Genomic DNA, 23,781 nt, shown 5'->3' on the forward strand with positions numbered 1-23,781 from the left:
CCAGGAAGAAACAAATTTCATAAATAATAGAATTTCTGATAGGTAATAAATCATCCGATAGCTTAAATCAACAAATGCGTGTTTTTATGAGATTTCGTATCTATGTCCACATTCTGGAGCGTTGACACAGAAATCAGCCGCAATTCCTGTTCCATACATCTCTAGCACATAGATACAAGTATTACGAGTTACATCAATGATATCGAAATCAAGAAACTAGCGAGTTCTTCAGGTTTCTTTCTTAAATTCTCCGTAAACTTGACCTTCGACGGGATGGCTTGATTTCACAATAATTATTTATATAGCTATAGTTGATCTACCAATCATAATGATCAATTGTCTCGCCCGTACAAAATAGAAAATCGCTAATTTATCGTTTTGATTGATTAAAGATATCGAAAAGAAATAAAAAGTAAATTATTATTCGTTCAACTAATAAGATTGATCGATTCTTTTATGAAGAAATTAATCAGTTAAAATTAAAATGTTTAACATAGAAAAAGACGACGTTCCAGAAAATGTCAAGGAAAAATATATAGATGTTAAACAGGAGTTAAAAAATTACTTAAAAAGTCAGAAAACCGTAAAACCTGTTGCACAGAACTGGTACACACGGAATAACTGTTATTTACATTTCGTTCGTGAAAGCGGTACTCGTCCCTATTTTCCTCTTTTTTTTATTATCATTATTTTTAAATATTTCTGGAAACCAGCTCGATGTCCCGAATAGCAGTTGGAGAGTCGCATACAATTCGACAGAATCGACTAACGGGAAACAAAATAACAACATGTAAGGCGAGGTATTTATACGCTTGTGACTTGCTGATGAGCTTAGTGCGATCACCTGAGGAGGATGGTAATCATTTACAAAATCCTTCGAGTGGAAGGAATTAATGGGATATCATTAATAGGAAATCACCCCGTTCGATTGCAGCAGATTGGGTCACCGAAAAATGTGGAAACCTTAAACAGCGGGATTAATCGGTCCCTGTATATCTAATCAATCGCTCGCTAATGGTAGATAAGACCATCCTGTCGAGATTCGTGGTATAAACGTTCAGTCTTTAATTGTCTGTTATTCAAGCAACAATGATGAAGTTCTTGACACTCCTGCTTGTAACACTGTGCTTCGCTTCCGAAGTCCTTTGTAAGTATAATCTGGATAAGTATAATATAGGTACTATATTTAAGTACTATATGTATACATTATTATATATATTATTATATATATTATATATAATAATGTATAACATGTACATATAATAGCAATATATAATAGTACCTATACTGAAAATATGCTTCAAGATATAGTAGGATGTTGTTATGTATTAAGATATGGTGCTAATAAAATATGATATTTAAGTATAAATATGTATATCCTATTTATTAGATTTCTACAACAACACCATTTTCTATTTTAAATTCCTGTTTTATGAAATTATCATTTTCAAACTAGATCTTTCCAGTCTAATTGAGATACTTTATTTCAAATATTTTTTCAAATAACTAAACACTAATGTTCTACGAGATATCATTTACTCGTTTATCCACAAAAAAGAAAAAGTTCTGTCAATAGTTATGCGAAAGTGACCAAATCGTTTACTCTGCAGAAGAATATTCCTGTTTGTACTGTCATATTCTAAAGCTCAGCAAATATACGTAGACATCCAAGTTAAAATCTGCATAGTTGAAGCTACTCGTCTTTACACTTCCTTGCACCATATTCTTCAGTCGTTGTAATTCAGGTCAGATATTCTTCAACAAAGAAGAAAGAAAAATAAATAAATAAGAAAAGAATTAACGTTATATTCCACACGCTATTCTGTAATGTGGCATTTCTTTTTGAAGTAACTCAACTATGATCACTTCTAGTAATTTTAGTAGCGTCAACATATTAACACCATCTATCCTTCGTTTACTTTGACTAGAAATTACGAAATCTTTAAAACTCTTATGCAAATACGCCAAAGATTACGCTTCTAATCAAACAACGCTTTTACTCGACAGCCAAAAAAGGATTTGGTCCTGGAGAACAAGAATGGGGATACGTGAAAGTACGACCGACTTCGCAAATGTTCTGGTGGCTTTATTATACCACCGCGAATGTGTCATCCTACTATGAGAAACCGTTGATCATCTGGTTGCAAGGTGGACCCGGGGCATCCTCCACATCCTATGGTAACTTTGAGGAACTTGGACCTCTGGACGTCAACTTGAAGCCGAGGAATTTCACTTGGGTAGGACAGAAAGTCAACAGATGACTTTAACATGAGTTAAAACTTATCGATTTGGTCGATCTTTCTTTCTTGTTTTATCGTGTTCCATCTAAGCAAGCCCCGATATCGGTGTTAACTTGAAATTCGTCAAATGAAATTAGATCATTGGTAAAGCAAATAGATGTCCGATTTCATAATCTAGTCATGTCCGGTTTCATAATCTAGTCGTGATTAAAAAGAAATTAATCTTCTTATGAACAGTTTTAATGTAACATTAAAACTAGAGATTGATATGTTATATAAGTATATATATACTTTCTTTATAAATCAATATTTCCGACAAACCATAGAATTTTTTATAAAAGTCTATCGAAGATTATTATTAATATTACATTTAGTATTTTCATTACGTACACGGAAAGTTAGCTAAAAAAAGTCGTTGATAAAAATATCTCTGAAATAATTTCTTGAAGCTTTATGAGTAATTAAGTAGATATAAATATCATAAATAAATATTGAAACATTCACAGGTGAAAGATTACAACGTTCTCTTCATCGACAACCCAGTCGGCACGGGCTTCAGTTATACCACTACGCTAGGAGGATATACGACAACGAATGCAGAGATCGCACACGATCTCTTGGAATGTATAAAAGGTTTCTTGAAACAGCTACCGGAATTCGCTAATGTGCCCACATATATCACCACTGAGTCTTATGGAGGAAAAATGGGTGCAGAATTTGCTCTTTCATGGTACAAGGTAAGGTAATATATTTTAATTAAATTATTTTATTTAATATCCGACTTTTGCATGTATGTTCCTTTTGCCATTGCTTCATCTTTCTTTTTAAAATTACAGGCACAACAAGAAGAAAAAATTAAGAGTAACTTGAAGGGTGTAGCCCTTGGTGACGCCTGGATCTCCCCCATTGATTCCGTGATGACTTGGGCGCCCTTTTTACTCGCCACAGTACGACAAACCTTCTTTAATGTTATCAGTTATATTTTCAGTTTTTACATCATCTATACACTATCCATTTTTCATATTAATTGGCAAAATATTTTTGTAGGGTATGGTAGACACTGACGGCTATGAGAAGATCAACAAAGCAGCTCTACGAACAAAAGAGGCCGTAGATAACAAAAGATGGACAAACGCAACCAAGCTGTGGAGCTATACCGAAGGAGTGATTGGTGAAGTTACTAATAATATCGATTTCTATAACATTCTAACGAAAATAGAACCCGATAGCAATCAACTCTCCCTTATGCAAAGGCTTGTGTCAGAACCAACATTTGCTCAAGGTAAAAATATAATTTATTATTTAATATAATTGTCAATGATCCATACATAACGATATATAATAATATTAATATTAATTGATTATACAGGACGATAATTTTGAAGAATTATTTGATCGTTTTAGAATATTCCATCTTCAGCCAGGAATCCTTAAGCAAGCTGATGAACGGCCCTGTAAAAAAAAGCCTTAATCTACCTTCTAATCATAGCACCCAATCCAGTCTGGTGTTCAGCAAATTAAGAGAAGATTTCATGAAGCCTGTTATCCATATAGGTACTGTCTAATAGATAATAGGAACATTAAGAATATGTAGCGGCACATGAGCTAGAGGACAATTCGAATCATGTTGTTGTTTTGCCTCGGAGTATCAACATCGTTAAGACATACATAATGTAATAATAAATAAACTCCGAGCAAAACAATGTCGCCGCTATGTGCAACTGTCAAACAAACACCATTCTCTACAAATAATAAAGAATCTTAATCAATTAATATCGAATTTGTTTTTCTAGTGGAAAGTTTGTTGAACGAAACTAAACTAAAGGTTGTGGTAATCAGTGGTCATATGGACCTCATCGTTGACACTCCAGGTATCTTCATTTCTAAAATAATCACCTTAACATCTCTTCAATTCCTTGATTTAATAGTAGAATAATGAAAAAAGAAAGAATACTGCAAAATTATGAAAAACATTTCATGTGAAAACTATTTATAAAAAATGTAATATACATTTCTGCGCAATCGTTTTGCATCATTTTCAAAGAACTATAATTTTTGCGATAACTACGTAAAGTATAATATTGATACAACGATGCAGGCACTCTACGCTGGGTTGAAAAGATGCAGTGGAAAGACGCTAATTCCTGGCACAGGTCCGACAGAGCTCCCTTGGTAGTAGAGAACATCATCGAAGGCTATGTAAAGTCTTATGGCAATTTCTCTATGTACTGGGTCAACAGAGCCGGACACATGGTAAATAAGAAATCTAACCATTCAGGTTGTTTTATAACTTGTCATTCGTACCCTCTGTTTATCATTGAAGTTAGTCCCACATGTTATGAAACATCCTTTATAACTGATTATTCTATATAAATATAATTATTTCATATAAAGATGTTATATAAAAATTACTTCATCATGCAGGTACCAAAGGATAATCCAGCAGCAATGGCATGGATATTAAAGGACTTTACAAAATAACAAGCAAATCATTTGAAAAGGCTGATTGCATGAAATGGAACCCAACATTGAATGAATGAAAATTAGGACGAACTAAATAAATTAAGACAGTTACAGAAATTCGTTTTGCACCGTATCATACTTATTAAACTTCAAATTCACGACATTCGCTATGTTAATTACAAACAAACCACTTAACTACTAATGGCCAAAAAGAAAATTCGATTACCAGATTCTTCGATCGCGTTGTCCGTTTTCAAGGTCTGATATAACCGCAGCAAGATAGCGATGCTCGTTATTTCCAAGAAAATTCACCACCACGAGGGACTGTTCGTTTATTTTTTGCGATTTAGCCGGGGCCCTGAGGCGAAATGGTTTACCGGAACGACGTGGTTCTGGCTCGCGCTGTGAATTTTCCCACACTCGTAAAACGTCGCAGAAGCAACAATCCGAAACTGGCTAAGCCGCAGACGCCCGCCGATTTTGTCAATAAGGAACGATTGTTTAGATTCGAGCGGATACTGGGCAGTAAAACGAAACGATCCGCAAACAAGACCGCCTGCGCTTGCGGGGCAGTATCGCCGATAAAGAGGAAAGGCTTCTGCGGTTGCCCGATCCTGTAAATAAAACATAGGAAAAAATCTTTCTTCCCAGCCCAATCACCGAAAAACGCTCATATATCTTTACGTTCTTCTTTAAAATATTATATAAAGAAATTCTTTAAAAGTTTCTTCTAATGGCAGTTGAAATTCCTATACTCCTACCTAAATTATATATGGTTTAGAAAAATTTGCTATAACTGGAAAAATAACTACTCAATATTTTGATCTAAAATTTGAATGAGTAGATAATAAGTCTTGACTTTAAATGAAATTAATTAAAAATCTTTTACAGGAATTTTATATATTATAGTAGTATATTTCATATACTACTGTATCAATTTAAAAATAATAAAAAAAAAAATTAAAAATATTCCGATAAAACTAGAAAATATAAATATAAAAAAGTATAATAGTATTGAATAAAAAATAGAAATGTACTTTCTTTCAGACGAAAATTATTTTTACCATCTGCCGCAGCTTCTGTAAATGTTTTTCTTTACTTATACCATCGGGATGATTTAAGGAACGGAAAACAGGGGCGCAGGATTAACACCACGAAGACAATTCTGGTTGTTTTCGAAGAACATACCGAGGATGCCCGGGATACGAGACCAAGGTACTTTGGAGCTTTGAATACGCTAATCCGCCGGTTCCTTCCGCCGTCAGATCCACGGTGATTTGTTTCTTAATATTTCAAGATGGAACGAAGCTCGAAGGACGGCACCAGAAACGGCGAACAAACAAATAACGACGTTTCTTCCCTCAATCTCTTCATCTTCGGTTACGGCCGTAGCTGTAGCTTGGCCTCTTCAAAAACACGATTGAAAGAAATATTTTTAAGTTACTGGATCGTTAAAAATTACCGGCAGAATGTTATTTCATGTGATGATAGTTTTTTAGATAATCTTCAGGAATCAAGGTTTCATAAAATTTAGAGAAATATTTGAATATAATAAAAGTAGGAGTATTTATAATAGAAGATCTTGATATTGATTTGTTTTAGTAACAACAGCATACTGACAACTAATGATCGCTAAGAATGAGATAATAAAAGCATTAAGAAGAATGTGGAAACAAACCTAGTAAAAGCAAGTCAAAGATAAGTGAAGAACATATCTTCGTTTAACAGCTGCATTGATAAAAGTTAACCTTTATTGATAACGCTTTGTCTCAATTGTAAAATAGATCTATAAAAGTAGAATAGGAAAACATAAATAGCTTCTGTTTAAAGGATATTTAATTTGACCGATTATAGGTAATATAATTATATAGGACGATTATAAATAATAAAATTTATAATAAAATTTTATCTTAAACAAAAATTTGATAAACCTGAAACATGTAGATCTAAATTATTCATGATACAATTTTAACTTTCACATACAACTTTTATAGATCTAGAATTTACTAAGATAAATTCTTAATAAGATAGATTTTAATAAGATTATATGCGTATAATCTGGATTTCATTGATACAAAATTTATACCTAACTCACTTACAAATTTTCCAAATTTATAATAATTAGTAGTTAGCAGTTAGTAGTTCAGACATACGATAGTTCCAATATTAATTATAACGTTACTTTCTAATCCAGCAGAAAGTGAATCGCGAAACTTCGTTGGAAAAGGGGTGACTTGACGGTTTTCCCCCTAGTCAAAGTCACCGTGGCCCGCTAACGTGGAAGAGAGGGTGGCGAGCACAGAAGAGGAAGACAAGAGCGGTTCCAAGAAGCGGCACGGTTTCGGTATAATTACCGCAACTTTGTTTACATATCGGCTCGTTTACTGCCGGCGTGGGTGTTGGGACAGCATATGTGTAAATAGCAATAAAACATGTACCCACGGGTCTCAGATAGGTAACGCGACGCCTCCCTCGCATTGAAAACGCGCGAACGACGTACCTCCAGGAAGCCACGATGGGCGGAGCTGGTCCATCCTCTGAATCTCCGAGTCAAATTAAACACCCTTCGTTAGAGAATTGGTCTAACCAGCCGCAAATCGTAGTCAGTCATCGACGTATACGAACTCGGACCAGTTCGAGGCGGTTCAGTGTTTCCAATCTTAAAAGCATTATACAACGTTTAACACCTAGAAGAACCAGTCGTGTCATTTTAACAAAGCAAGTTAAGCAATCAGCAAAAGTAATTATTTTTATTAAGAAGTACAATTGAGGATATCAGTGGAAAAATGACACAAGTGTGTCTCTCTTTTAATTAGGTAGATGATATAAGAAAATTTAGTATTATTTCTTTACATACGTAAGTTTAAGTTTATTAATATTGTGGACGGAAGACGTAAATCGACCTCTTTCGTTTACTTTGCGTTGGATGTCTTCAGTTTGGCCAATTTGTTTACCTTCCGATATTCTGCGGAAACCGAAATTACATACATGCGATTATATACCACCCACAATGCGTTACGGAATTAACTTCATTAATTTTTTGAAGATATTGTCATTGTACTGTTATTGTACTACTTTCCTCCCTGGACGATTCAATTATTCATAAATTTTCTTCTTGGCGTTGAACAATTGAATTATAATTTCTAGTGTTGAATTACGATATTAGATCATAAAACTAATTGTGAATGATTGTGAAGTGCTCTCTAGGTGATTGTTCAATCTGAAAGAATGCATGGTTCGACTGTAGAGGTACTCGAGGATTTTCTTGGATCTTGTTGGTCCTTGAAGACAAAAGAAGTGGACACAGAGAACGAAGTGCTTGCGATTTAGGCTATTTACTTGTGAAATTGTATCTGTGTGAATCACAGTCTTGAAACGACTTTTGAAAATTTGGACAATGGCACTGGTAATGACGATGAGAACGAAGATCGACGAGGATAACGCATAAGAACATGAAGAGAGGAAGGAGATAGTGAAATTGTATGAAACTACAAAGTTTTCAATTTTATAATAGGCTTCTAAAAAAATCCAATACTCCAAATAATAAAGAATTCAGTTTCAATCCTAAAAATCCAAATAATAATAAAAATTCTAATTTCGGTCCCTTATAACTTGAAGAAATATCGATAACAATATAAGAAAGTGCACGAACATCAAATGTTTTGATCATTCCATCTTCTAATGGAGCCAAACAGCTACCAAAACCACCCCTGCTCCTTGTCGAAGATCTACAACTGCGATCTACGCAGAAATTACGAATTTTGGAGCACAGAAGAAACATTTCCAACTATGTGTCCTCTACCAAGCTGCTATAACTTAGTCCCGGATGTGTTGACCACGAGGAGCGTGCCTCTTTCGTGGGACCTTCCTCTACTAAGATACAAACCACAGCCACGCTATGAGAAACCACCATACTCATACATCGCTTTAATAGCCATGGCAATCAATTCTTCGCCTAAACAGAGACTCACCCTTTCAGGGATCTACAGATTCATTATGGATAGGTTTCCTTATTACAGAGAAAATCGTCAAGGATGGCAGAACAGTATAAGGCATAATCTGAGTTTAAACGATTGCTTTGTGAAGATACCAAGGGATAAAGTGATTGGAAACGATAATGGGGAAGATCAAGCTGGTAAAGGAAGCTACTGGACTTTAGATCCTTCTGCAAGTGAGATGTTCGAGCATGGTAATTATAGAAGAAGAAGGATGAGGAGGCAACGAGGATTGACGCAGGATAAACAGGAACAGCATCACACGGTGGTCTCGGTATGCAAAATCAAATTGAGTTGTATCTTTAAAAAATTTTATTTTACTATTTCTTTTTTCTTTTTCACTCCTTTTCCCCATTTTTCTTTGTTTCTTCTTTTTTAGTTTTCGAATTTGGTTTCAGAGCTTCTTACAATGCCTTCTTAAAAAGAAACTGGGTCTACTTGATCCAAGTGTTGGAATAATTTTTAGATGATGTGGAAGATGATTATATTTTTTTTGTAAATTTATACCTTGTTATTTTAGGTTTCGCCGGAAATCATATCCAATTTGACACGCAAGGAAAAAGATGAACAGAGATGTGAAACAATTGAGAAAAATGCTGAACAAGCTCAAGGACATTGTGTAAAGTCGATGATGTTTACGATCGAGAATATCTTGCGAAAATCCACAAACGAATCTCCTATTTAAATGTGTAGGAACTATGCATTTTTAATATAAAAATAATTAATTGTAAAGTAAATAAATAATTGATTTGATATTGTTATTGTATACTTATTCGATATACTGAATTAAGGTTATCGAAAATTCTTGAATACAATATAAAATAAATGCTGTTTATTACAAAAATGTGCTTATTTTTCTAATTATATATCCCATGTTGCGTATAAAGATTAAAAGTATTATTTAACGATTAATCTAAAATATGGTACATTATATACAAAATTATAGTGTGTGTACAAGGAAGACTTGTTGTATACAAGAATTGTGCTATCTTTCAGCAATTAAATGTTTTTTTAAGTTGAATAATTTTTTAACTTCTAGAATGTAGTCTTTAAAGCATAACAGCAAACGAGTAATAACAAATCTATGACGATTCTTTTACAAAATATATGGTATATGGAGATTATACCTAGTAAAATTAAATAATATTTAGTATTCACATGTGTATAGTACATATCAATAAACTAAAAAGAGCTATTTTTTTTTTTGTATCTTAAATAGTAGAAAGCTCATCTATGTCTGACCCAAGAATATATATTATATTAGAATTTCTTATAATATAGTAAACCTACTTTGAATATTATTGTCTCATGGAGACATAGAATGTATTTTAAAAATGCATTAACTTCTATCATATCTTTATCTTGATAATTTCAGCTTCTCCCTTATCAACTTCTTATCATCAATAAACAATGATTTCAGGCATTCGAATTTTTTCTCATTAGTTCTAAATCAGAATCCATCATATCCTTTACAAGACCCTAAAATAATACTTCTTAATACTATATTTATATTTATATATTACTATATATTATTATATATAAATATAAATATTTACTATATTTATGGATATATTTATATTTATTATAAATATTAGTATCAAGTTTTTTAATAATTAAATACCTCAAACGTAACAGTAGGTTTCCAGCCAATTTTTTCCTTCGCTTTATTAGCATCACCCAAAAGTACATCCTGTACAAGCAAATATTTATAATTAATGTTACAATACTGTGTAGTTATTGTTACATATAATTAATACTTACGACTTCCGTCGGACGGAAATATTTAGGATTTACTTTAACCAATACTTGTCCTGTTTGTGCATCCTGTCCTATTTCGTTTATACCTTCACCTTCCCACTTAATAGTACGACCTACATATAGAAATGCTGCCTCCACAAATTCTCTAACACTATGCGTTTCTCCTGTTGCTATAACATAATCATCCGGAATTGGCTGTTGCAACATCAACCACATTGCCTGTAAAGTATACAGATTTTAAGAAACTTTCTAAATATTTCCAGTATTATAAAGAATAATATATGTTTCTCTTACTTCAACATAATCTTTTGCATGTCCCCAATCTCGTTTAGCATCTAAATTTCCTAGTTCAAGAACATCTTGTAAACCTAACTGTATCTTCGCTATAGATCTAGTTACTTTTCTTGTAACAAAGTTCTCTCCTCTACGAGGACTTTCATGATTAAATAATATACCATTACATGCAAACATATTATATGCTTCTCTATAGTTTACCACAATCCAGAAGCTATATAATTTTGCGCAAGCTGAAATTTTTAATATTCAAATTAATGTTATTTTAAAATATATAAAATTAAACATAAGATAATATTTATATGTAATCACCATACGGTGAACGAGGGTAAAATGGAGTTTTTTCATTTTGTGGTACTTGAGTTACTCTGCCATAAAGTTCAGATGTTGACGCATGGTAAAATTTTACAGATTTTTCAAGGCCACAAGTACGTATTGCATCTAATAATCTAACTGTTCCTACTGCATCTACTTCAGCAGTATATTCACTTACTTCAAAACTTACCTATGAAAACATAATAATACATTGCCAAATAAACTCTTATAAATAATCATAAAATACAGTTTCAAAAATAGATGTGTACCATGACATGACTTTGAGCAGCAAGATTATAAATCTCTGTTGGTTGCACAGAACTAATCACTTTAACTAAACTACTGGAATCTGTCATATCACCATAATGAAGCTTCATTCTGCCTTGGCGGTGGCATTTTGGATCTGCATAAAGATGTTGAATTCGGGCAGTATTAAAAGAACTAGCTCTCCTAATTATACCATGTACATCGTATCCTTTTTCCAATAAGAATTCAGCTAAATAGGAACCATCCTAGAAAGAAAACATAGTAATATAACAAATTGAGATAATATAATTCCCAAACAGAATACAAAAAATTAACACGTATCTATGAAAGATAGTGTTCTATCACAATGAAATTTCAAGATGTTTTACGAAACACGTGTAATAGATACATAAATATTTTCTATGATAAGTTCCAAATACAGTCTTGAGCCACTATATATCAACAAAGTATGAAATGGCAACCTTACTTGTCCGGTAATACCAGTAATTAATGCGACGCGTCTTCTGCCGTCAGTTGCCATCTCGATGCACTATTAAAAACTTGTCTTATTCTTCTGCAATATCGTTCAATTTTGCCAACTTGTCCGAACGTTATCAATACTGATAAGATAATTTGTTGCGTTCATTCATGTGCAATACATTCCAATGCTAGCTATAAACCTCACATTACAGATATCTACAGCAATACGGTTAATAGAATAGGTACGATAACCAATAGAAACTCAATACTATTCGCAATTTTGAGTTTATACAAGTGGAGAGAAGAAAAAGAATAATATTTAATTTAGAATTAATAAAATTGTATTATTTGATTTAACAATTACATATCCCTCATTTACTCCAAATTAAACTATATTACTTTGCAGATGCTATAAATAATAATGAGACTATACTATATGCGAGAAAAATCTATTTTATTAACGAATTTTCAATGTTCCTACCTAATTCTTTTTAATATCCAACTAAAAACAGTATTTATTTGAATGTTTCATTATTTAATAGAAAATGATAACAGCTACGAATCTTTTGAACAACTCAACACGTATAATGCTAGAATTACGCGCCTAGACATTTGTCATACATAGTGGGGATAAAAGCGGCCAATTAACAAGCTAATAATGTGATCTAAAAGCATTAGAAGTTAAACAATATGTAAGGCGTAAGTATGTATATATGTGTTTTATAGTTCTTTTGAAAGTACCTGTAATTTGTTGTACACTTGCAAAATTTAAAAGTAATTTTATTGCCATTGGTGTATTCGTGTAGAGATAAGCATGAACTAGCCAATCATAAGTATGACAATCATACATGTTTATATGTGAGAAAAGTGCTGTTTTGCTTGCCATTTTCACTGCAAAGTGTATTGTCATTCAGGTTGAGGAGTGATTAAGATTTAGTTTACAAAATAACATTAAAGAAAATGGCTCTTTTAAGTGAAAATTCGGGAAGATCGTTACCTGATTACGAGACACAAGCAGCAAAAATGAAAAGTTTCAGTCCGTACGCTGATAACGGAGGGTAAGTTGTACATAACCTATATCTTCTTAACATTAATGAATCATATTTATATATTTATATATTTTATTATATTTTTCTATCATAAATAATATAATTGTGAATTTTAAATAATGTAATAATATAATTATTCAAACTATTACAAATTCATTTTATATAGAAATTTCTTTTGTTATAATTATAGGAGTGTCATAGCCCTTGCAGGAGATGATTTCTGTGTAATAGCAGCAGATACACGTCTCAGTACAGGATTTTCCATTTATACACGTGAACAACAAAAACTCTTCCCTTTGTCATCTAAAACTATTTTGGGTTGTTCAGGCTGCTGGTGCGATACGCTCACTTTAACTAGACTTTTGTCTGCAAGAATGCAGGTAAAGTTTGATGAAGTTTCATTTTTAATTACTACAATTTAATGTTAAAATATTTCTTAATAATCTTAATAATTGTTAATAACCTTTTTTATGTATGATAGATGTATGAACATGAACACCAAAAAGAAATGCCAACATTAGCAGTTGCACAGATGCTATCAACAATGTTATATTATAAACGTTTCTTTCCTTATTATGTGAGCAACATTCTTGGTGGATTAGATGAGGATGGTAAAGGTTGCGTATACAGTTATGATCCCATAGGACATTGTGAAGTAACAAAATATAGAGCGGGTGGTTCTGCTGGTGCTCTTCTGCAGCCTCTTCTGGACAATCAGGTAGTGAACAGCAGTACTATTATTATATTAAATTGGATTTTAACTACCTATCAAAGTAATATATTTCTTTAGATTGGATATAAAAATCAAGAAGGTGTTGAACCTATCCCTTTAACTCAAGAAAAAGCTGTTGCAATTATAAAAGATGTTTTCATATCAGCTGCAGAAAGAGATATTTACACTGGTGATTCTATAAGTATCAAAATTATAACAAAAGATGGCATACAGGATTCAACCTTTGAATTGAGAAAAGATTAATGGAGTGAAATAAAATTTATACACTATCAAATTTCTATATGAATAAAGTTAACGCTAAAAAAGTATAATTAATATTTATTTAATAATTTCTTATCTTTATATACAACTATTGTGATTTGTATCATATTATACATTGAAATGAGTGTGTATGTGTGTGTATAAATGCTATCAAACCAATGATTTGTATGCATACACATATAGACCTTTTACTTCTATTTGCATTAATACTATTTTATTTAGCCTACATTAACCAAATTGTAAAATATTATTCATAGATGTATATCACAATAATAGTAGTCGGATGTACTTTAAAAATATAACAAAACGGTAGACAAATTATAATTCATAAATTAATGTTTGCATATTTGAAGATTGAACACATATATAACTTTTAAAAATTAAATAAGAATGCACTCCTTGTACTCTGTACACAAAGGCATACTATAACAACCTACTTTACAATAGACAGTAATATATTTAATAAAATAATATTTTATTTTAAAGTATATAATAAAATAACTAAAGGTAAAGAGTGTGAGAGTCATTCTCAATCCTACAATATTTCTTGCAGTTCTGTGTAGGGAACAATATATAAAGGTAAGAAATACAGATTGTTCCTCTCAAGATTCACTTTTTATTCCCAGGAAGTGATAATGGTTTACCACGATCTTTACCACGCAATTTGATTCCCAACACTTTTTCTATTTTGCCAATCACCATTTGATTTGGAATTCCACGACCTGCTTCATAATCATTGATGACTTGTGCTTTTTCATTTACTTTCTATACAAAAAAGTAACAAATATATATAAATATATCTTACATAACAACATAAATATGTATAAGAGTTACATAAATAATAACATACTGTCGCTAGGTCTTTCTGAGATAATCCTTTACTTTGTCTTCCCTGTTGAATTAATTTACCGAGATCAAGTGGAATTTTGTCGTGTTTTAACTCTTCTGTTTCTCTGTCCAACTTAGCTGTGTTTTTAGTAGCTACATGTTGTTTATTTGTTCCTCCACCCCCTAACAAAAAAGAACAATTTATTTATATATTTCAAAGGAAAAAACAATTTACCTATTAACTTTCAAATAAATTAAAATATATATAATATGCCAAGAAAAAAATGTAAATAATATAATGAAACTCAATGTCTTGTATTGCATCATATTAGCCTCATAATATTCAAACATATGAAACATGTTTTGAAATGAAACGAAATTTAGAGAATTATATGTATACATATACATATGTATTCCTAAGATTTAATAATACAAATCTTAAGAATACACAATCTTGAGAATTACATACATTTTGCTTGTGTTTCGATCACAAATCCTTGACGACGTGCAGCATTCACTGCCTGTAAATAAATACAATTACACAACAATAGATATTGGTCTAGGGATCATCTTAGACAAAATAGATGGAAAATATCTACCGTAAAAAGTTACCTGTTCTGATTTAAGTACTGAAGCTTTTGGTGGACGTTTCCGTAATGTAATAGGAGCGGTATTCCAATCTGACATATTGAAAAAAGTTGAATATGCCGATAGAAATGAAAAATTGTATTATCAATGTCGCACGTAATACTATCCACATCCACTATCGTATATACTTGTTCTGAATCTTCCAGTAACTTCTCTATACGTTCCAAAAAGCACGATTTAACGTACGGACCCAGAATCGACCCATGCACAACCAAATTGTCCAATTCCTCGCATACTATTTCAAACACACGCTTCGAATGATACAATTTTTATTTTTTATTCGTTTAACTATAAATTTTTACTGAAAATTTACTAGTTATTAATTTTTGCAATAGGTCGTTTGTTATGCAAGATCATGCACTATTATACATAGATACAATTGATTTTCTATATTTACGAAATGCGTATAAATCAAATGACCGCGGTGTTTAAATAGCTATAAATATATTATTCAAAATTATAACGATTTCATGTATAAGCAGTTTCTGCGAATGTTTCTTGTTTTATTGATTTTTGTGTTTATCTGATAGGGATCATTTGTAAAGTTTTTTCAAAAATGTCGAATAAATTTTACAACAGGTAACAAAAAAATTAGACAGTGAATCACATTTACACATTTATGACAAGTACGGATAATTAACAATACATTCAAAAATATGTAATAATTATACTATGGATCATTATACATTTATAATACATATGGATAATTGACAATAAATTGGAAAATATGTAAAAACTAGACCACGGATTTTTATATATTTGAGAAATTTTTAAAGTCAATATTATACAAAATCCTAGTATGTAAAATTTATAAAATATCAAAACTAAAATGTTCGTTATAATATTTAATAGATGAAACAAATCTCTATTTAAGCCCCACTTCTTTATAGTCAGTTTTATTAAAATATGAAATTAGATAAACATCCAATAATCTAATAATAATTTACAATAAAAATGTAATTACTAATTCTGTAAAACATAGAACTTTCATTATTTCCTTTAAATTGTAACAAAATAATAAATTATTAAAGAGACAAAATTTGGTAAAACTATATATTTTTATCAAATCAATTTTATTTAGAAATTTACCAACAAGTGTTCGTAGAAATTTTATAATATTCGATGATACAATTATGTTTAAACCATTATAAATTATTGTTATATAAGAGAGAGAGCAGAATATATTCATCATAAACGAATTTAATAGTGTTTTTTTTTTTTTAGACCATATGATCGCATCTATCCAACAAATACGTTACCAATCGTAACGGTTTGTTTTCTTATGTTATGTGCATGATTTGCTAAGTTGCTGTGTCCCGTATTTTACATTGGCGATTTGGAACGTTGATTTGTTTGAAATATTTGAAACAAATGAGAAATGTCTTTCATTCGCACACTTTGGAAATGTAATTTTGGTCCTCGCCTTTTTAAAGTTTATGAAATAACATGGATCGGTCGTTTAGTTGAGGTATTTATTAATAATTACACAAAATTTATTAGACTAGTGTATTTTTAGGTTATGTCTTTATTAATTTATTTCAGAAATCATATGAGCCTAACAGTTTAGAACGATGGGGTGATCAAATCGTAATTTGCGTGAGTATTTCATTAAAAGGAAGATTATGTTCAAATTTTATTTTTAATAACATAAACTGATCCATTAAGAATATTAATTGTGTTTCTAGAAATTGATATGATCAATCGTCAATAGACTACGGATTTTTATGCAAATTTATATCCTCGAAAATATAATTAAAAATTTGGAACCTCTGTGGAAAATTGTTTTATTACCAAGTGTTATAGAAAGTATTATATTTTTGATGTGTCATATATTTTTTTATGTTATTGCAATTTTGTATTTTCAGTTCTCATATAAATGCATAAAAATTTGCAGTCTGATAATTATGATAATTGTTTATCATGAAATTAATTACATAATGGAAACAAATGTCCCGTCTGTGAAACAAATCTGTTAATAAATTTATTTCAGTTTGCAGCAATTTGGTCCATAAGTCTATATACAATTCCATTAGTGGCTATCTTTTTCTATCAACACAGCAATTCTATAACAGAGAATATTTCTTTCTTGTGCAAATTAGCAGCAAGTGCTAGTGCAATTTTTATTGCATCATTAGCAGCTCGTGGTTGTTCTAGAGCCAATAATCCAATATATTTGAAATTCTTGAAAACACTGAATGAAGTAAATGCACATTATAATGCCGAAACAAAGCAAGAACTTGATAAATATGAATTTGAGTTCTGGGCAAGACCTGTAGATTTTGACATCAGAAATATAGAAAAGTATATATTCTTCTTACTAAACTAATATCAAACTAATATATATCTGATTTTGAATAATATTTTGAATTTGTATTTATAGGGTTACAGCTAAAGAGAAGTTGACTTTAGAAAAAATTGCAGCTTCTAGTGGTCGTATAAAAAGGCAAACTGGTAAAGAATTTATATGTACATTGCCTTGTAAATTTTTATCGTATATTGTAGCTCACACTTTTGCTATTAAGATGATATATCCTGGAAGTGTAACAGTTCTTAACTGGGCATTTCGTAAGTTAAATAGGTCATTATTGCATACATTGTATTATCTTTTATATATCGATATAATTTATGATTAATATAGGATCTACACTTCTAAAAGGAAGAATACATTTAATAAAACATGGTGGGGAGAGATACAAATTGTTAACTGCAGATAATAATGAAATTGATGCTATATTCGTTGACAGACGTAACAAGTAATGTAAACATTAGTAACGTTTCTTTCTAAAAATATTATTTTTTGATACATTATCCTTATCTATATTTATATATTAATTTTATAGGAAAACAAATGGTAACATGTTGGTTATCACTTGTGAAGGAAATTGTGGATTTTATGAAACTGGTATTATATCAACTCCAATGAGTAAAGGATATTCTATATTGGGTTGGAATCACCCAGGTTTTGGTAGCAGTACTGTAAGTATTACTTTTGTATCAAACTTTATGACTTTTTATGTTGATACTTTGATGAGAAGAATTGCTGTTACTTTATTATATCTCATTTTAAATCGCAAAGATGAAATTTTGGCAATGTTACAGTTAATATCAATCATGTATGTAAATTAAATGTAATTGAAGTAATGGCAAGACTTCTCCTTCAATCAAACTACGATCATAACATGATAACAGTAAGACATGAAAATGACTACAAAGGGTGCGCCGTATCCTCTTCAAGAAGAGAATGCTATCGATTGCGTAATGCGCTTCGCAATCGATCATTTAAAATTCCCCGAGGAACAAATAATTGTTTATGGTTGGAGTATTGGTGGATACACTGCAACATGGGCTGCTATGAACTATCCTTCTATTCAAAGTTTGGTAAGATCATTACATTACACATTTTATACACTAATTTAATTCAAATAATTTTATGTAAATTGTTTGAAAAATAAAATTATTATATAAAGAAGTTATTACGTTTTACAGGTATTAGATGCTACATTTGATGATGTACTTCCGTTAGCTATTATGACAATGTCCTCGTCGCTAGAGGGTTTGGTACGAAACATTATTAGGGACTATTTCAATTTGAATATTGCTGAGCAATTAAATAGGTACTATAAAATTTTACTGAAGCATCGTGTATATATATATATGAACAAATGTATAATTTTTGCTTCTTTTTAAAGATATAATGGCACGGTATTGCTTATACGAAGAACAGAAGATGAAGTAGTATGTACCCCCAGTGGTAATAATTTATCAGGAAATCGTGGTAATATGCTGCTTACAAAACTTCTAATACGACGTTATCCACATATTTTTGCGGAAACCTCAGGGTGTGCTACACTTTTAGTGAGATTTTTATCTGCAGATATATCTACTAGAAGTAAGAAATAATTTTAAAGATTATTAAATACAGATTCCAAGTTAATCTTCCAACATTATTATGTAATAATACATATCAATATTTTTTATAGAATCAATAATCGAAACAGTAAGGGTTGATGAAAAACAGTGTCTGAAACTTATTGGAGCAGATATAAAAAAGAATGGTGATATTGTACTGTATCCCTCCACACTTGGAGAAGACTGTGATTCTACGACAAAACAACAGCTTATTGTATTTCTTGTATGTAAATGTGATTAAGGAATGTGTAAAATAAATATCTAGTAATTTATGTCTTTATCATTTTAGGCAACAATGTATATGAAGGATCAACCATCATCACATTGTACACCGTTAGCAGTGGATTTGTTTCAACCTGGTTGGAATCCTGCATCTGCAATGTCAATAACAGAATAAAAGTTCCATGATATTATAATTGACTAATTACTAGGAGTTTTATTCAAGATTCTTATTCTTATGGTAATAGAAACTCTTAAGAGTCATAATAATTTTTAATGCATTTGACGTAAATTTTTATTGATAAACGTTATTTATTCTGTAGAATTTCAACCTGTTTTTTATATTCCAAATTGATAAAGATATTATCTTCAACTAAAATTTTTGTATTCATTACTTAAGTTCTATACTCCGTTCAATGAGTCGAGTCAATAAAGGTAAGGCTAGGATTGCTAAGCACATGATAAATACAAAGGACTCTAGTTAATGGCTGATAGATGTTGATTTCCTTTGATTTCTGAGGTTTATGATATGCATAATGTACGATATGGACTGAGAACCCGGTCAAACTTTAGTTTACACAATTTAAAATATGTTGTATAAACCAAAAAATCTTTACTATACCAAGTAGTTAAATATATGAGGAACAATGCATCAATATTTTCTTCTGTAGTATCTGAAGGTTGTGAATACGCTCCTACCCAGTCACGTGCGTCTGTTTGCCTTAACTAATTCGACTCGCTGAACAGTCTAATACAATTTTGGTATTTGTAATCTAGGAATTTGTATTTATAATTAAGATTTTTACTTTAATGAAAAAGAAAATCGTAATGTGCATATATATGTAATTGTTTATATATAAAAAAACTTATAAAAATGTGATGCAACACTTTTATTTTGCAAAAATTTATAATTTGTATTTTTACAAGTTGCAAAGCATTTAAAAATAAATAGATATATCTCCATATATCATATGTTTTGTAAACCAATTATACAAAAGATAATTCAATAATTATTACGTACTTTGCATACGATTTAGAACAGCTTTAAGAGAGTCTTTTGAATGTTCAAACGAATCCATAACTTTTTTTTTGTTCACTTTTACTGGATTTTCTAAAAAAAATTTCAATGTACTTCGTGTCTCTTGTAAAAAATAGTCTTTTTGACTAACTGTTTCTAACGCTTTGAAACATCCTTCCAAATTCCAATCAATTTTCCCACTACTTTTATCTTCAGCCTGAAATATAAAACAAATATCTTTGTTTGAAATACATGTAATTCAAGGACATAAAATACTTACTTTTATTAAACCTAGGTTGACTAGCAATGTGTTATTCCAAACAGAAATCTGATCATTTTCTGTTACAAAAGAACATAGTTTTGAATATAAAGCATCTGTAAGATACTGAGTTCTTAGTCTCACGTCAGCATAACCAGTTGTACTGAGTGCTGATACTTTCATAATTATTCTTGTAAACTCTTCGATGAATTTTAATTCAGGAGATGCATCATTCTCCGACAAATTCTGAAATGCAAAAAACTAAATGTTACACATAATGCAATGCTGGCAATGTTAATAATAAAAATGTAATATTATTTACTTACTTTGACGTGAGTTATAAAATCTTGCACTACATCATCTGGTAATAGCAATAATTTTTCTCCTGTTGGTGATTTTAAAAATTCCACGATAGTTATTTTTGGTTGTACTATGCTGCCATTTGTAATCATGTCCTTATTATTATCTATATTTTCTTTGCTTTCATTTTCACTTTCATCTTTTTCATCATTTCCTTCGTCATCTTCCTCCTCATCTTCTTCATCAGATTCTTCGTTATCTTCGCTCTCATCATCATTTAATGTACCTAACGATCCAATTTTTTCAGAAATTATAAGCGAATCGCGCAAAATAGTACGGCCAGTTTGACCAAAATGGTTTCCATCCAATTGTAGGGTTACAAGACGTTCTTTCTTAGCCATAGCAAGAGCTATGGGATTGGCACCCCTTGTTCTGATTTCATTGTAACTTAAATTAAGTTCTGCGAGTAATGGATAACTCCCTTCAACTCCTAACGCTTCTGCTAAAACTACAGCACCTTGTGTTTTGAGCAAACAATCGCCAAGATTAAGTTGTTCTAAATTTTGGAAGTTTGGTAATGCTTTAGCAATTGCTTGGGCTCCTTTTGGCCCAACAGTATTATCATTGAGATTTAAAATTCGCAATCCAGGATTAGAAGACAATCCATTGGCAAGTGCTATTATACCTTGATAGTATATACCATTTTGAGGCATAACAACTTCTTCTAAACTGGTTAACTTTTCAAAAACAGATGCCAACGCCTTTGCACCATCGTTTTCTAATCTATTTCTTCCAGCCACAAATACTTTTAGTGCTAAGGCAGGTGATCCTGAAAGATGTTCCAATATATTAATTTATTTGCTTACTTCAATAACTAACAGAATGAATGATAAGTCTTACCTCCCTGGAAACTATTATTATAACAATCTAATAATGCTTTTGCCAATATTTTTCCACCTGATATTCCAAGTCCATTGTTATTTAATCTCAGTACACGAAGAGTATAACAAGAACTAGAAGTTAGGAAATTGGCTAATCCTTCAATACCAATTGGGCCAAAAGCATTATCACTTAAATCAAGTTCAAAGAGGCGAGTACCAGCAATACACAGCGCAGAGCCAAGATATTCAAGAGCTTTTGGTATTTCTGTCTTTACACGGCCAGTAAACATATCTTTCCAAAGAGCACGTTTCATTAATGTACCATTTTCTTGTAATGCCTGAGCTACAGCTTTGGCTGCAAGTGGTCCTAAAGTGTTGCCCTCTAAGTCTAGGTACTCCAGATTTGTACATGCTCGTATTGCTTTGACTATTTCCAATGCTAATTAAACAGAAAATTAAACACTTAGTTCACGTAACCTTCAAAGTGTTTATACAATATCGTATAATCTTCTAAAAAATACTAAAAATATACGATAATAGATTGTATAAACTGAAATAGTAAATAACTTACCGTCTTCTTCAGTATCAAGTTTAAGCGATTTCTTTGCGAAAGAGACACCGTTATCGGCATTATTTTCAGTAATATCTTGTAATTGTGCTTCAAGATCGCTCAAATTGAACGACGACATTGTTTGAGTTACTGAAATGTAATCACACTTGTAATGTAATCACACTTGTAATGATCAACCTTTTTTTAGTGTTTCTTCGTCACATAAAGTGTCAAATAATTCGAAGTACAAACACTATTCTTGAATAACACTTAATTTCGAAGCTTATTCATAATGTTGATACAAATGCAACGCATCACCACGCGCTAGTAAACGCGGGAGTTATGTACCAACTGTTCAAAAATTCATAATGTAATTTTCTCATACTACACATATCGTATGATATACACACATACATACGTATATGTGGGATTTTCAGCCAATGCGCGTGCTTACATTTATGATTGTAGTAGTCCATCAGGAATACGTCATAGAAATTGTCATAACAAAATGCAAATGTGTATTATGTCGTAATAAAATCTATTTATCTATATATTGATGTATTATAATTTGTACTATTACATAATTGCATATTGTAACATATAGAACAAAATGTAAATAAAAAAATGTAAACGCAGCTTTATTTTTATAGTGTTGTAGTCTAATAATATTGCTCATTAATATTCATAAAAGATTCCTTTTATTAAATAATGCACATGTCTGTTATTACCTCTCTCTTGATACGTTGCAAATGTGGATCGAGAATCTGCCTTAATATTTCTGACGTGAACTTTAAATGTTACACAATTCTGTATGTTTGTGCGTTTTATTGTAGTTTCATGAAGATAAAGATCTCAATAAAGATTTTCCTTTTTAATAAAAAGAAACCCAGACAGTAGTACCAACAATTCAATTAAATGAATTTCGCGCGAAACATATCAACCAATCTATGTTCCTCATTCTCTTAGGCATACGCCCGCAGTTGCAGTTACCAGTGCACAGTCCGCACCCGTGCGTCGCGTAGTGCGTCTCAGAAAACTATCCTTGTCGACATAACACACGTACACGTACGCACACAGACGCGTACATGAAATCGAATTTTAAAACCAGGGGAAAACTGAAACTGTCGCGGCGGTGAGACCATATATACACGTTAGACATTTCTTATTTTGCGTTAATGTGGTCACGGATCGAAACTAGTGCACGATTCATTGTCGAGGAAGAAGCTGGTGGTTGTTTTGAGGCTGGAGTGTTACTCGATTAGAATGGTTGCGAGTGTCGCGCGCATCGCTGGCAACCCGTGCAGTGTTGTCGCGCAGCCAAAATAAAATCGGCGG

At 31.4% G+C, this 23,781-nt stretch overlaps 7 protein-coding genes across 11 annotated transcripts; 4 read left to right on the top strand and 3 right to left on the bottom strand.

The window, feature by feature from the left end:
• Window positions 1–814: 814 nt before the first annotated feature.
• LOC100741527 (retinoid-inducible serine carboxypeptidase-like) lies at window positions 815–4,820 on the top strand. Its single transcript, XM_003484681.4, has 9 exons — window positions 815–1,147; window positions 2,008–2,237; window positions 2,747–2,977; window positions 3,077–3,187; window positions 3,288–3,522; window positions 3,645–3,794; window positions 4,034–4,111; window positions 4,339–4,493; window positions 4,665–4,820. The coding sequence occupies exons 1-9, from the start codon at window positions 1,090–1,092 to the stop codon at window positions 4,719–4,721; spliced, it is 1,305 nt and encodes a 434-aa protein (XP_003484729.1). The 5' UTR covers window positions 815–1,089; the 3' UTR covers window positions 4,722–4,820.
• A 55-nt stretch (window positions 4,821–4,875) lies between these two features.
• LOC100741767 (GDP-mannose 4,6 dehydratase) lies at window positions 4,876–12,410 on the bottom strand. Of its 5 annotated transcripts, XR_004461261.1 has the most exons (10): window positions 12,273–12,410; window positions 11,799–11,911; window positions 11,335–11,577; window positions 11,063–11,255; window positions 10,751–10,983; window positions 10,460–10,675; window positions 10,320–10,388; window positions 7,204–7,362; window positions 5,892–6,109; window positions 4,876–5,317 (listed from the first exon to the last, which is right to left on the bottom strand). XR_004461261.1 is itself a non-coding variant. In XM_033319571.1 (7 exons), exons 1-7 carry the CDS (start codon window positions 11,850–11,852, stop codon window positions 7,373–7,375), a joined length of 1,026 nt encoding a protein of 341 aa, XP_033175462.1. In that variant the 5' UTR covers window positions 11,853–11,999; the 3' UTR covers window positions 7,358–7,372. The 5 variants fall into 5 exon arrangements, 2 of the variants coding, with proteins under 2 accessions (XP_033175462.1, XP_003484731.1); XR_004461259.1 differs by lacking the exon at window positions 12,273–12,410 and having other exon boundaries at window positions 11,799–11,999; XR_002946199.2 differs by lacking the exons at window positions 5,892–6,109; window positions 12,273–12,410 and having other exon boundaries at window positions 11,799–11,999.
• On the top strand, window positions 7,903–9,514 carry LOC100741648 (forkhead box protein I1). The gene is made up of 2 exons (XM_024365927.2): window positions 7,903–8,972; window positions 9,219–9,514. Exons 1-2 carry the CDS (start codon window positions 8,385–8,387, stop codon window positions 9,381–9,383), a joined length of 753 nt encoding a protein of 250 aa, XP_024221695.1. The 5' UTR covers window positions 7,903–8,384; the 3' UTR covers window positions 9,384–9,514.
• Window positions 12,411–12,549: 139 nt separating the features above from the next.
• LOC100741884 (proteasome subunit beta type-1) lies at window positions 12,550–13,894 on the top strand. The gene is made up of 4 exons (XM_003484684.4): window positions 12,550–12,849; window positions 13,031–13,220; window positions 13,322–13,558; window positions 13,631–13,894. Exons 1-4 carry the CDS (start codon window positions 12,752–12,754, stop codon window positions 13,814–13,816), a joined length of 711 nt encoding a protein of 236 aa, XP_003484732.1. The 5' UTR covers window positions 12,550–12,751; the 3' UTR covers window positions 13,817–13,894.
• LOC100742003 (endothelial differentiation-related factor 1 homolog) lies at window positions 13,880–15,669 on the bottom strand. The gene is made up of 4 exons (XM_003484685.4): window positions 15,275–15,669; window positions 15,132–15,183; window positions 14,685–14,845; window positions 13,880–14,599 (listed from the first exon to the last, which is right to left on the bottom strand). The coding sequence occupies exons 1-4, from the start codon at window positions 15,347–15,349 to the stop codon at window positions 14,444–14,446; spliced, it is 444 nt and encodes a 147-aa protein (XP_003484733.1). The 5' UTR covers window positions 15,350–15,669; the 3' UTR covers window positions 13,880–14,443.
• Window positions 15,670–16,579: 910 nt separating this feature from the next.
• Window positions 16,580–20,243, top strand: LOC100746998 (phosphatidylserine lipase ABHD16A). The gene is made up of 11 exons (XM_003484645.4): window positions 16,580–16,778; window positions 16,853–16,906; window positions 17,301–17,611; window positions 17,691–17,875; window positions 17,949–18,063; window positions 18,151–18,286; window positions 18,524–18,688; window positions 18,797–18,924; window positions 19,000–19,199; window positions 19,291–19,442; window positions 19,509–20,243. The coding sequence occupies exons 1-11, from the start codon at window positions 16,689–16,691 to the stop codon at window positions 19,614–19,616; spliced, it is 1,644 nt and encodes a 547-aa protein (XP_003484693.1). The 5' UTR covers window positions 16,580–16,688; the 3' UTR covers window positions 19,617–20,243.
• Window positions 20,244–20,315: 72 nt separating this feature from the next.
• Window positions 20,316–23,775, bottom strand: LOC100742124 (ran GTPase-activating protein 1). The gene is made up of 6 exons (XM_003484686.4): window positions 23,175–23,775; window positions 22,468–22,596; window positions 21,916–22,335; window positions 21,042–21,844; window positions 20,737–20,961; window positions 20,316–20,673 (listed from the first exon to the last, which is right to left on the bottom strand). Exons 2-6 carry the CDS (start codon window positions 22,583–22,585, stop codon window positions 20,452–20,454), a joined length of 1,788 nt encoding a protein of 595 aa, XP_003484734.1. The 5' UTR covers window positions 22,586–22,596; window positions 23,175–23,775; the 3' UTR covers window positions 20,316–20,451.
• Between the last annotated feature and the right edge of the window lie 6 nt (window positions 23,776–23,781).

This window comes from Bombus impatiens, unplaced genomic scaffold (assembly GCF_000188095.3).
Source record: "Bombus impatiens unplaced genomic scaffold, BIMP_2.2 scf_0019, whole genome shotgun sequence".
In the NCBI taxonomy this organism is placed as follows: Eukaryota; Metazoa; Arthropoda; class Insecta; order Hymenoptera; family Apidae; genus Bombus; species Bombus impatiens.